The sequence below is a fragment of the Tarenaya hassleriana genome, unplaced genomic scaffold (assembly GCF_000463585.1).
Source record: "Tarenaya hassleriana unplaced genomic scaffold, ASM46358v1 Cleome21, whole genome shotgun sequence".
Classification (NCBI taxonomy): domain Eukaryota; kingdom Viridiplantae; phylum Streptophyta; class Magnoliopsida; order Brassicales; family Cleomaceae; genus Tarenaya; species Tarenaya hassleriana.
In genome coordinates this window covers 1413073-1427697 of record NW_010965451.1, presented here as the reverse complement: position 1 = coordinate 1427697, position 14625 = coordinate 1413073, and the positions used below count along the sequence as shown (strand labels likewise).

General features: G+C 38.5%; 2 protein-coding genes across 3 annotated transcripts; both read right to left on the bottom strand.

Annotated features, from left to right (window-relative positions):
• Positions 1–396: 396 nt before the first annotated feature.
• On the bottom strand, positions 397–3524 carry LOC104814402 (pinoresinol reductase 1-like). Its single transcript, XM_010542425.2, has 4 exons — positions 3059–3524; positions 2397–2637; positions 1437–1640; positions 397–638 (listed from the first exon to the last, which is right to left on the bottom strand). Exons 1-4 carry the CDS (start codon positions 3431–3433, stop codon positions 475–477), a joined length of 984 nt encoding a protein of 327 aa, XP_010540727.1. The 5' UTR covers positions 3434–3524; the 3' UTR covers positions 397–474.
• Positions 3525–5847: 2323 nt separating this feature from the next.
• Positions 5848–8884, bottom strand: LOC104814401 (probable polyamine transporter At1g31830). 2 transcript variants are annotated; one of them, XM_010542422.2, is made up of 2 exons: positions 8637–8884; positions 5848–7800 (listed from the first exon to the last, which is right to left on the bottom strand). In XM_010542422.2, the coding sequence occupies exons 1-2, from the start codon at positions 8736–8738 to the stop codon at positions 6361–6363; spliced, it is 1542 nt and encodes a 513-aa protein (XP_010540724.1). In that variant the 5' UTR covers positions 8739–8884; the 3' UTR covers positions 5848–6360. The 2 variants fall into 2 exon arrangements, with proteins under 2 accessions (XP_010540724.1, XP_010540726.1); XM_010542424.2 differs by lacking the exon at positions 8637–8884 and adding an exon at positions 7936–8104.
• Between the last annotated feature and the right edge of the window lie 5741 nt (positions 8885–14625).

Below are 14625 nucleotides of genomic sequence, written 5' to 3'. Positions count from 1 at the left end.
ATATATATATATATATCATGCCAACAAATATCGATATCAGAGTAGTAATTATTAATTCGGCTAGTCAGTTTTAAAAATTATTATTATTGTTATATTTTTATTTACAAAATTCCTTTACGTCATCAAATTTGGGGAAAAAAGAATACATTTTAATTTTCGGACAAAAATGTTTCCACAGTATGGTACAATTTGTGTTCACAATTATTTGGAAATGTTTTATTATTTAAAGAGAAAAACAAGAATATTTTCCCTGTAAAAGGAGTAAGGTATCGGGTTTTTAAAGGTATTTTGGTCTAAAAGTTAAGATATTTGTATAAGATATGATGAATTATAAACTTCTATTATTGTACCAAGAAAAATTATAAACTCTTATAATGTTTAATAATGCATTGGAAATGATATTTAGTCCCCTGATTTTATTGCATTAATGCCACAAATTACGCATATTAAAGTGAAAACAAACAACATGGAAATTTAGAGGAACATTCTCAAGTAGTCAACCATGCGCGTGTACTTCACGTCCGGGTAAAGTGAAGAAGCTTCTTCGTCTTCTCCGACGTGGAAATTTGTGAGACAACCTTCGTAGAACAAGTGAAACATGAACCCTATCCCCGCTTTTTGTCCTTTGTTGTCCAAATCTAGCAAACGTATATAAAAATGTATTGGACCTTGTTCTGTATATTAATGGGCCAATCAAAGCCCAGCCCAATATATGCCACTCGGAGATATTTCCAAATGGAATGAATGAGAATAATATATAATATATTTGAACTAACATATAAAAATTGAATAATAAAATTAAATCCAAACCAGGTATAAAAGACTCTTGAAAACTGAATTTTTTTATCAATAAATATTAGGGTGTTAATTATGGTCCGAGCCTCGAAGTTCGGCCCAATCCAAAAAATAGCGAGTTTCGTGTTGAGATATTTAGGTCCAAAAATTTTCGATCCGAAAATCCGTTTTTCTTTTAATTTAAAAAAAAATTCAAACACTAAATTTAGCGGGCCAATCCGGCCCGACCTGAATCCAAGTCCGAGGTGTAGGTCTAAAAAAAGTCAGACCCCGAATCCGAATCCAAAACCTTTGAACTGAGTGCAGATTCGGGATAGGTCGGGCCGATTCGATTGACACCCTTAATATAAATACCGGATCTAATATAGAAAACTATTATAGTTTTTTCTCTAAAATTGAATGCAAATATAAAATTAACTTAAAACCGTTTTTACTAAACATGTTTTTTTGAATAAAAATCGAATCCTAAATCGAAATCCAATAGATCCGAATATAATATAGAAATCAAATATGAAACCAGAAAAAACCAAATCGAATCCAAAATAACAGATTTGAATAGAAAAAAAATGCCCACTTTCCTCTCCTAGTACTACTACAATAACCGGTGATGATGATGGTATTGTGGGTAGGTAGGATCTTACGTTTCATGTTGGAAAGAAAATCATGAGCATGGATATGAGTCTTGTCTAATTCCTTTCCACTCAGCTTCTCCCATATTCCCACCAGTTCCATGTGCGTGAGAACGTTGTCCGGAGGCCTCACGTACACTGTCTTATTCACCGTTCGTGGATCGTCCACCGTTTTCGCTATGTATCTCGCCATGTCATCCTCGTCCACGAACACCACTTCAATGAAAATTAGTTATCAAATGCAAAGGTATTAATTCGAACATGAAATATAAGGCATTATGGTGGTCATTTCTACCATTTCAGATTTTGGTTCGGTTATACTCATGTTTTGTTATTTTCGGTTTAAAATACCATTATCATTCGATTTTTTATAGTGAATTTGGTTTGGACTAGATTCGATTTAGTTTCAGGTTTTGATAAAAGTATTTATTTTTCAAAGAAATTTTTATTTTTCGATTGAGTTTAGATTCGATTTTAGAGAAATCAGAACCATTCGATTTTTATAACGGATTCAGATTGATTATAGTTATATATTATTAGATTCAATTATTCGATTATTAATAAATTTGGCCATCGTATCATAAATAACAATGGTGAGCATCTAAGGATTCGGTTCGGTTTCAGTTTGGTATTTATTCAGTTAGGATTATATAGAAAAATTGTACCATTTGATTCGAAAAAAATATTTACTTTCTTAAGAAATTTTGGGGGCGTCCTGGTTTCTAATATTCGGTTCGGTTCATTCTGATTCCTATTTATTTGGTTTTCTAAAAACATAATCATTCGTTATTTTTTAACGGTTTGGTTTGAAAACAAAATTTGTTTTTCGGTTCAGGCGGTTTGAATTTGAATAACCGAACGAAACACCCACCTATAATAAATAACCAAACCGAAAAGTCCACCCTATAATAAATACCCCACCCCTAATAAATAAGAAAGTAAAAAAAATAATTAATATTAGGGTTTTTTTACCTTTTACATTTCCGTCGCCGTAAATAGTAACTTTTTCCTTTGGAGGGAACAAGGTTTCTAATTGGGAGAGACTTCCGGCAAAATATGAGGCGAGGCAAGCGCCGAGAACGTAAGTATGAGGGATTCCGGCCGCTTCTATGGCCCTTCTCACTTCCATTTTCTCGTCAAATGTCTCTCTTCCCGGCGGCAGTGCTTTCCCCATCCGCGACGGATCCATTCCATATTCCGACGGTAAAAACCTCTGTAAATATTTGTAATCTATATTCGTTACATGTACGCTATTTGACTTTTGAATCATTTTGATGATATATATCTATATATATATATATGTGATATATCATATAAAAATATTAAATATATATTTACGTTCAAATTGTTATAATATGAAGTGTTTATACGTGAAAGATAATATGATTAGTTGATTTGTCTTATTATAAAACGACTATTTTGGCGTTTTAATATATTAATTCCATTTTCACGTGATTAGTTCCATTTTAATGTTTTCATTATTTTATAATTTCTATCTAAAAAATATTATCAAAAGTTCTGTAAGAAAAAAAATACTAAGATAATGCTTTTACCGTTTGGATTGAGCTATTTCGGTTTTCGAATAATGTGATCATTCTATTTATATATATGTACAGGAGCATTTGATAATTCACCTTGACGTTTCCGGCCTCTTTGATGGCGTCGACGAGCTTTAACTGCAAGAGTATGCTGTGGCTGCGGAAATGGACACCGGACACGGCGGAGATGACGACGTCGACCAGTTTCACGGCCGAGACAAGACTCCGGTGGTCGGAAAACGAAGCCTCCACGAGTTTGGCGCCGAGTTTCTTGAAAGACATAAGCATTTGCACTTTCTCTATTTCGTGTCTTCCAATCTCCGGACGCTGCAAAACGTAAGTCTCGTGCCCTTCAGCCAAACACGCCCTTACGATCCTCTTCCCTACATACCCGGTCCCTCCCACCACCAAAACGCGCGTTCTCCCGCCGCTAACGCAAACGCTACTTCTCTCCTCGCAAACGTCTCCCATATTTCTCTCTCTCTCTCTCTCTCTCTCTCTCTCTCTCTCTCTCTCTCTCTTCGTGTAATATGTTCACGCTTTTTCTTTGATAAGTGTGCGAGTTGTGGCCTGCAACCGATCTGTATTTATACAATCCAGGCAATGTGAATGCGGTACGTATATTATATGGTTTTCTAGAACGTGAATAATGTATGTATATATACCCATTATAAATGCTATTTGTAAACATTTTTTTTTGTTAAATGCTATTTGTAAAGTTGGATGTTCAGTATACCGTCTCTCAACATTTTGAATTTCCAGAACTTGATCATATGTTGCAATATATATTTTCGATATACTTTTATTTTAAAAAATCAATATATTGATCTCAACAATTAGGGTTTCAGGGCACTTGGACAAAAAAAACGAGCTTAAGGGAATATTATGGTTTAGAGTTAGTTCCGTAATAATTAATAGAGACCAAGTACAAATATAAAACTTAAAATTATCTAAAACGTATAAACAAAACCAAATATATATATATATATATATATATGTATGTGTGTGATAATAATATATATATAGATAATCTATTAGAATTCCATAATCAACAATATATTATTTCCGATTAGTTATTGAGCCAGAAAAAATATCCCACTTCTGTCCATCTCTAGTATTGTTTAGTATAAAATTTTGATATTTTATTGTGAATTTATGTAAAACATGGGTTGTTTTGTATCCATCCAAATTTATGTTATTGTTTTGTACTTGTAATACAGAATCTATTAAAGTTTCCATGATTAACTAACATAGATTTTAAAATTTTCAATATTATTAGTTCAAAGTTTTCATTATCAACATAGCAATAGTTTTTTTTATTGGTTGTACCAAATGAAAACTGATGTGCACAATTCATGGCGTGGTTTTGTTTCTATCATAAAAAGAACAATATTCTTAAAATTTTTAATGCGAAAAAAGGGCGTCTACGGTCGTAGAATTCATAACAACCAATGATAACTTGCCACGTAATGATAAAATCATGGCGCAAATGCAAAACCACATAAAATATCCTTGGTTCGGCCAATCCTAAACGATAAACACGTCGAAGAGTAACGTTATTTTTGGCTAAAACAATTTAAGAAAAATGTCAAAGACAATGCAGTGATTAGACGAGAAGGATCACACTTCCACATCAATATACATAATATATATATATATATATATGTATATGCATATATATACACGTATGCATTGAAAATGGCATAATGGATGAATGGATACAATAAGAACATCGGGATTTGTGTTGTTTAGAATTAAAATTAAATAAAACTCAAATCGGCATTAAAACTGAGGCTTCGTAGTCAATATTCTCCTTTATGACGTTTAGAAATTGAAGGTTTCATTTATTTATGGGAAGAAATGCAGAAAACATGTGTTTTATTTATTTAATTTCATATGATAACGAACTTCGATAAATTAAAACAACAAGAGACGGGCCCATGCCATGCAATTGCAGCCTCAGCATCCGATTCAGACAGTTCAATATCGTATTCACAGTTATTACTGTACGGAAAACACGCACATCAATTCCCAAACCGCAGCAACCTATCTCGGTTCAGTCCGGTTTACATCGGTTAACTTCATAAGTTAACGTAATCACCATAACATGACCTCGGGTTTGGTTTTACTCTAACCGAACCAATACCCAACAACACCGTCGATGGAATGTGAAAATCCTGTTAGTTAAATAAACAAATTATTTATTATTAAATTAATTAATATTTATTTCAATATGTGAATTATATTTTGTTAGTAGATATCTAAAATATATATAATTTTTTTTATATAATAATTATTAAATATAATAATATTATAAAAATTATAGTTAAAATTTCTATATCTACATCTCCATGGATCTTGAGGAGAAAATCAGATAAACGGACATCGGACTTTGCCCATAGCCCTATAGTTCAGCCCAATATAGGCCCAAATCAATACTCTATTTTAGCGAGTTGACTCCGATTTAACCCTAATTCGAATTACTCATAGCCATGATTAGCTACTTTCCCTCTAAAATTCTAAATACAGCATCGACGCCGCCGGTGAGGTCGCCGTACCGGCGCCGGAGAGCCTCGTTTGATCCGTCTCTTCCTCTCCATCGGAAGTGTTTTCGATTTCTGATTCTCTATCGTCTCTTTCCACGGTTTATTTTTTGTTTCTGGTCGAGGAATTCGACGGGATTATTAATCTCCTGCGTGTTGGATAATTTGTCCTAAGATTCAACACCTTTGCCTTTGTGAATTCAGAGTTTTGGAAAATCGCACTACGGATCATTGGCCTCTCTGATTTTGGCAATATCAGAGCTGTTATGAGGTTCTTCCACTTTTGAATCTGCATTATTCTCGAAGCTTTTTTGCCTATCGACCACATCTTACACGACAACGTGCTGTGGTAATAATCGTGAAATTAGTTCTGAAAGTGCCAACCCTTTAGATGTGTTTGCATATTGCACATTGCTTCAATGGCCATGCTTGTGTTTGCAGTGGCATGGTCTTCGAGCTTTACAGTGCATAAATCAAGAGTTGTTATATCAGCTGCGGCCAGACAATCGCCGGTATAGATCCACTGGTGAAAACTGGCTTGTCCTCGCCGTTCACTTACTAATTCTATTCCACAGTTGTTTCGCCATTGTTTCATTCTTCCATGTTCTTAAAGTTTGGGACTTTTTCTAGTTCTTGACAAGTGACGACATACTGTTTATGACAAAGATGTTCAAGTCAGACATCTAGGAATTATGATTAAATGTACAGGAAAACCCTGTTATAGTGTTTGTCCGAACCGAATGTGACAAAAACTTTTGCTAGGGTCGATGGATAATAGAAGAAAATGGCTACTGGGGTGGCTGGAGTAAGCGTTGGGAATTTGTTCTCTGCTGCAATGATTCCCTGATGGTATGTTTACTCTGTCAGAGATTCTTCACTTTCATGGTGAAGATCTGGCAGGTCAGAGCTGATGGAGAATTTGAGCCATCTCTTCTTGGTGTGGTCAAGACATGGTTTCATCACCAGCCCGATGACAACAATACAAAGGCTTACTGCCGCTACTTTGAGAGTCGAAAACGCCATGATGGCACTGATCAGTATGGTGGGAGGAATGCACATTACAATCGAGCCGATGATTCCTACGGGAATCTTGTATGGCCGTGATGCATTTGGGTATTTCATTCTCAACCTTACGAATGCAAAGAACTCCAACATCATCCCGAGGGAGTAGAGTAAGTTCTCTGCAGCTACAATCTCTTGGAAGCTTAGCCAAGACAAGAGTATAACACCCGAGGCCGAGAACAGTATCCCGACCAATGGTGTTCCATAGCGAGATCTCTTGGCGAAGAACTCCGGGATCACACCATGCTCTGCCATCCCGAGAAGCAGAAATGAGTCGCTGCTCATCTTGGCCAAGAACATACCCATGTTTGATGTGGCTGCAGCAGCCTGAACCCACCATCCCAACCATTCTCCCTCTATAGCTTTAGCAATATCAGCGAGATACCCATCAGTCCAAAGCTCCCGATCCAGAGGAATAGCTCCGGTTCCAGTCAGGAGGGGGAAGATGTAAGAAACGATGACCAGAATCAAAGCATAGAACAGAGCCCTCGGAAGGGTCTTGTTTGGGTTCTCCAATTCACCAGCAAGTGTACTGATCGAATCCCAGTAATTCAGATTCCAGAAGAGAGTGTTCAGATACAAGTTCCAGTTCACATGATGCAGGTCCACGACAAGCCATCTCGAAGGCTTTAGCTTTGGGATTGAGACAAGACCCATGGCCAGAAATGGAAGGAGGGAGAAAACCCCGAGAAGAACAGCAACAAAACCCACAATGTGTAAGCCCCTGTAATTCAAGTAGGTCAGTATCAAAGTCAAGGCCAAGGCCGCCATGGTTCGTGGCCAACCTCCACCGAGAGATGGGATTTCAGATTTTAAGTAATCGAGGAAGAGGACTGGATACAAGGCGTTATCCATAACGCCGCTCAGCCATTTCATCCAACCGAGCTGAAATCCCCAAAAGGGTCCTAAAGCGGAGGAGACCCAAACCACGTAGCCACCGTTCACATTGAACATTGTCCCCATTTCTGCAGTGATCAATGCCTCGGGAACACACCACATGAACGGGAAGATCAGAAACCCTAGAATGGTCAACAATGGTCCTGCTGCTTTTACACTGTCCTCCGCCCCGAAAGCTCCGCCTGAAACTTCGTAGAAGATGAGGAAAACGAGCGGCAAAACCGATACTTTCCGAGACTTTTCAGCTTTAGGCAATGAAAAATTGCCGCCGGAGAAGCCATAACGTCCCATCTCGATAGATGCCGGTGGGTTTCCGGCGATGGTGTTCGTCCGCTTCTGCATTAGGTAATACAAATTCAAGGATTAAATTCCATCACATGACATTAACGATCATTTTCAATAGCGGTAACAGAGGGTATATGGAATAGGAACAGGATGAAAAGGAAAATGGAGATGGGAAAATCTCGAAACCCGAAAAATCTGAGTGGACGGCGGAAAGTTCATGGCTTTCAGGTGACCGGAGAAAACCCATACCGTTGAATTCTGATATAAAAAAAAAAAGTTTGCCGAGGTGTGTGTAGGTATATATATATATATATTTTCTTTTTTCTTTAAAGTTGGGTCATTTAAAATGTAATTTAAAACGAAAAACTTACAAGTGAAAAGTTAATAGTGAAATTGGTATATTGTCAATGCTTAACCTTAGAATCTGCCCTTTGTTCGTATTTGAACTAATGACACAGGAAAAGAGTAATTGAAAGCGCCAAATTGGTATATTAATAAATACCATATGTCCCATATTATTAAAAAAGACAGTGGCCTTATTTGGTTTACTGCAGCGCTGCTTATGTAATTAAAAAAGACGGTCTAAAATTAGAGCATATATATACCAATTATTTTTGCCAAAACACTAAACAATAAAATTTGCAGTTTCGGGGAACATCCAAATCTTGCTTTACTGAAAAAAAAAATATTCCTTTTAATATGGAAATTAAGCAAACATATTACATATACATATAAATATACATAATGAAAAAGTTACAATAAACTGTTTGATTATTACATAAAAATAGAATATTATTATGACAATAATTTTGTTAACAAAAAATCATTATCGATTGAGGAATAGAAAAAGCTCACGGCGACGATGGTAATTAAGAGTTATTTATTACCTGGCACTCGTTTGCATTCTCCGGCGGCGATTGAGCTGCAGCCGCGACGGTGGTTCCGGCGGTTTGAGCCGCCGCATGGAGTTCGCTGGAAACCTCAGCCATGCCGGGATCTATGGCAAATTAAGACAGAGAGACAGGAGACGGCTCCTCGATTATTGGAAGACACGAAATGTCTGAAACTGGTCACTCACGAATGACACACATTCTCAATATCCACTTTTTATACAGATATTGCATGTGCGTACGTGAATGAGAAGAGCTTCCACACCAGTTAAAGGATAATTGTACGGGTAAAAGTTTGTGTAGACACGCGAATTTATTAACATTTCTTGAATTAATGTAATATTTTAAAATACACAGGAAAATAAATGGGGTTTTTTTTTTCTCCACTCTAAATTTAAATTTTGAACTTTTATAAGAACACGCAGAATATTGCACATTTGATAGTTAATGTTTTTTGTTTGGCATGTATTCTTTTTGAAAGCCTTTTGTAAAATTTCGAGTATTGTTTTTGTAAAGTGCATGGATTTAATTAGGAAAAAGTTCGTTCGTGTATTTTATTGAAATTTTTAAATTTTGTATATTGATTTTGGGGTGGTTAATGCATTTATACGAGATTTTTGGAGTTAATTAAATAAAAAACAAGAAAGTTGTAAATCTTATCGAAATACATTGAATTATGGTTTTTGATTTAATATAATTTATAAACCATTATGTCAGTTAAAACACAAAAAAAAAAGGAAATAAAAGTAAGAAGGTTAGGTTATAATTAATATGTAGCATTATTGGATCGCAAATAATTTTAACCGTATCCGCATTCTATCTTATATTAACAGCCAAATCGATGAAACCATCTGCATGTCCTTACTGCCGACAACCGACAGCCATGGAAAGTAGCACTAACTGCTGCAAATAACTTCTGTTTATTAATCATTGGTATAACCCTATTTTTACATAAGAACAAACTTGCAATAATACCTTTTGACACCAATTAAATATATTAAATAATGTCATTAGTCATTCTCTTTATGTATTGGGGGTTTGTTTCCACTTATTATGTACCAAAAATAGAAGAAAAAAAAACGAAATTAACTGATTTTCATGTTATATATATATATAGACACTCAAATGCAACTAAAGATGTCAAGATGTTAATACGGGGAAAACCCATAAGGACTTTGGTCTGGGAGATTGCGGATTTGACTCCTTACTCATCTGTCGTCTATCAATTACATTTGATTCACATTGTACATGTGTATCGTTGACTCGTATATGTGGACAGTGTTTACCCAATCGACGCATCAAATGAGTAATAGTTGAGGTTCCCACGATATCAAGAAACAAAAACTAAAGATGTCAATCAATTTCCTTATGGCGTCGTATTTTCATGGTCGGGTTAGGTTAGGGTCATTTATTAAAAGAGTTGAGTTCAACCCAATATTTCAGTCACATGAACTATAAACACGTACAAAACAATTTTTGTTTAGTTCGAATTCACCACCATTTGATATTTTTATATTCACACATGGGATCAGGACAGAACCATCTAAAACAATTTGTTTTATCACAATTTCCGACAATAAATTGCATATTTTTTTCGTGTTGTGTATGTATATATAAAGAGAGACATAACAGCACTATATATATATATAGTGTTGCATATACATAAACGCTCGTACACACATACACGGTACAATTACACTATATATATATATATATGCAATTTTTTTTTCTAATTTATAATTCAAAAGTATCTTACAATCTCTTAAATATCAGGAAATTCTTATTTGGATTTGTTTTTGGTTCGAATTTATTCAATTCAATTAAACGGATTCAAATTGATTTTTTTATTTGTCAGATTCAAATTGTCTAATTGTGAAAAAGCCGTAATTATTTGTCTATGTTGTTAAACTTTTTTTTTTTGTGGTGATACGACTATAAGGCAATACATATATTTCCGTAATATTGTTACATCCCAAACTTGTATATTTCCTTTGCTGTATTAGGGTTGCATCCCTAAACTAAACTCTTGTATATATTCTAATGGAATGCAATGGAATACGCAGCCGTTCTTTTACACAATCGAAACTCATCTCTCACAAACTCTCATATGGTATCAGAGCAAAAAGTGTAAACACACGATCGATCCGCTCCCAATCGCCATGGCTGCCCCAAACGCTACCACTGCTAATATCGAACAAGCCCCTGCAACCTTCAACACTGAAGAACCGCAGAAGATCCTCATTGCTTGTAACATGTCCAATGTTACGAAGCTCTCCTCATCGAACTATTTCACGTGGAGTATCCAAGTTCGAGCCTTTCTCGAGGGTCAAAACCTCGACGATTTCATCTCCAACACCGGAGTGGTTCCCCCAGCCACCGTCGTCACCGATGGTGTTCATGCTGCCAATCCCGCCTTTGCTCCCTGGAAGCAACAAGACCGGTTGATCTTCAGTTCTCTCCTTAGTGCACTCTCCACTAATCTGCAACACCTCATCGCTCGGTCCCCCTCATCAAGGGATGCTTGGAACCTTCTTGCCAACACCTACGGCAAGGCATCTCGCGACCACATCTTGCAACTACGGGAACAAGTGAAACGATGTACCAAAGGTACCAATACTATCGATGATTACATCCGTTTCATCACTTCCAAAACGGATGAGCTCGCTGGTCTCTCCAAACCTATGGATCACGAAGATATCCTCGAGGCCATTCTCGACGGTCTTCCGGAAGAATTCAAGCCTGTCATTGATATGGTGAATGCGAAAGATACGGCGATCACCATTGAGGAGCTTCATGAAAAACTCCTCAATCATGAAGCTAAACTCAATACGGTGTCTCTTGGACTCTCCTCTGGTCTTCCAGTTTCTGCAAACAACACGATGATCAAGTCAAGACGTCACAATGGTGATCCAAGACATTCAGGTCAGCACTGGCGCTCGAACAATAATTCTGGCCATACATCTGGTGGCTACAAGGGTAAATGTCAAGCATGTGGACTGCTCGGGCACAGTGCTAAGTTTTGCCCACAATTTCGTCTTGTTGTGTCCTTGAAGCAACACGACCGAAATTCACCTGAGGACGATTCGGTTCATCACCATCGGACCAAACCTTGGAATTCCTCTGCTTATAATGTCATGGCTCAGCCATATGACTCAACTCCGTGGCTCTTGGACAGTGGTGCTTCTCACCACATAACCTCCGATCTCCACCATCTTCAACTTCATACTCCGTATCACGGCGCCGACGATGTCGTAATCGGCGATGGCTCAAGTTTACCGATAACACATATCGGTTCTCTCTCTATCTCATTACCCAAGCGTTCACTGTCTTTTGATGACGTACTTTGTGTTCCTTCAATCCGAAAGAAGCTTATCTCGGTGCATAAACTCTGCAAGACTAATCGAGTTTCGGTGGAATTTTTTCCTCATATGTTTCAGGTGAAGGATCTAAACACGGGGGCGTCACTTCTAACCGGAAGAACTAGAAACGGGGTTTATGAATGGCCATCCTCTCCACCCGAGTCATCCTCCATCGTAGCTTTTTCGAGTCTAAAGTCCACTCTGTCCGAGTGGCACTCCCGTCTAGGTCACCCGTCTCTATCTATTGTCAAACACGTTGTGTCTCATCATGATTTACCTTTATCTCGAGAGTCTTTGTCGTCGCATTGTGTTTCGTGTTCAAGGAATAAAAGTCACAAACTTCCTTTCTCAATTTCAACCATTACATCCACAAAACCACTTGAATACATATTTTCTGACGTTTGGACATCTCCCGTTATATCGGTGGATGGCTTCAAATATTACGTATTATTTGTTGACCATTTCACTAGATATTCTTGGCTTTATCCCCTCAAAAACAAGTTCAACGTTCGTGATACTTTTATCGCATTCAAAGCCTTAGTCGAAAACAAGTTTTCATCCAAAATAATCCATCTATACACCGACAATGGCGGTGAGTATATAGCCTTAGCCACCTTTCTTGCTCAGCAAGGTATCTCCCACTACACTACCCCTCCTCACACACCCGAACACAATGGCCTTTCGGAACGCCGACATCGACATATCGTCGAGACCGGTCTCTCTCTCCTCATGCATGCGTCACTTCCTCTATCTTATTGGTCATATGCTTTCACCACTGCCGTATATCTCATAAACCGCATGCCCACACCCATTCTAGCCATGTCTTCGCCCTTTGAATCCTTGTTTCATTCCTCACCGAATTATGGCAAGCTCAAAATATTTGGTTGTCTATGTTATCCGTGGCTAAGACCCTATTCCGCTCATAAACTAGACTCGCGTTCCTCTCCTTGTGTTTTCTTGGGCTATTCACCAACCCAAAGCGCATACTTATGTCTAGATCCTCTAAAGTCACGGATATACACCTCATGACATGTTGTTTTTTACGAGTCCATCTTCCCTTTTGCCTCACCCGAGTCATTCTTTCCTCGTGTCGAATCTGAAAACACACATTCCTCTACATCCACCCCTCTAGCGCGTGTCATCAAGCCATTTGTCACACCATTCATAAATCCCCCTCTAGAGATGCTCTCGGGTGATACTCCTTCACTGGAAACTACGGAGCTCCCTGCTGACCCATCGGCAGATTCGACCCCCCGCGCTGCCCGAGCTTGACTGGCTCCTACAACTCGAACAGCAGCCCATCAGTCAGCTCCAGAGACATCGACAAATGCTCACCCGATGGTCACAAGAGGCAAGGCTAATATTATTAAGCCTAATCCTAAGTTTGCTCTTGTTGTTTCAGATTCGGCTACCGATCTCCCTACCACCGCGGCACAAGGACTGAAACATCCCCAATGGCGCTTAGCAATGTGTGACGAAATAAATGCTCTCCTCCGGAATCGAACGTGGGATCTTGTACCCTCACACGAAGCAACAAATCTGGTTGGTTGCAAGTGGGTATTCCGGGTGAAGCATCATCAAGATGGGTCGATTGATCGGTTCAAGGCTAGACTTGTCGCTAAGGGTTTTCATCAACGACCCGGTATCGACTATCATGAAACATTCAGCCCCGTGGTCAAACCCTCAACAATTCGGCTCATTCTAAGTCTTGCTGTCTCCAAAAAGTGGTCCATTCGACAACTCGACGTGAACAACGCCTTCCTCCAAGGGACTCTTTTCGAACACGTCTACATGGTGCAACCACCGGGTTTCATTGACCGTGACAATCCCGACCACATTTGCAAGCTTAACAAAGCTATTTACGGACTCAAACAAGCGCCGCAAGCGTGGTACTCCGAACTGCGTTCATACCTCCTTCAAAGTGGCTTCGTTAACTCACTCTCCGATGCATCGCTATTCATCCGAACTCGAGGCTTGGCTCAGCTTGTCGTCCTCATATACGTTGATGATATTCTCGTTACGGGCTCATGTGATGATATGATCAACACCTTCATTGCCTCACTCTCGAGTCGCTTCTCCCTCAAGGATCTCGGTCTTTTATCGTTCTTCCTTGGCGTGGAAGTAACTCGAACCGAAGCTGGGTTGTTTCTTTGTCAACGCAAGTATATTGGAGACTTTCTTCGAAGAACCAACATGCATGAAGCTAAATCTGTGGCTACTCCTATGACTGTCTCGCCTCCACTTACATTGACACAAGGTACTCCTCTTGCAGATGCTACAGAATATCGACAAGTTCTCGGTGGATTGCAGTATCTGTCTCTGACTAGACCCGACATCAACTTCGCCGTCAACAAGCTTAGCCAATTCATGCATCAACCGACGGATGAACATTGGCTTGCGCTGAAGAGAATACTCCGTTACTTGGCTGGAACAAAGACTTGTGGTCTTTTTCTCGCCGCCACCAATGATATTCATCTTCATGCGTTTAGTGATGCTGACTGGGCTCGAGACACCTTGGACTTCAAATCAACAGGGGCATATATTGTCTACCTCGGCAAACATCCGATCTCGTGGTCATCGAAGAAACAAAGCTCGGTCTCACGCTCTTCCACTGAAGCCGAATACAG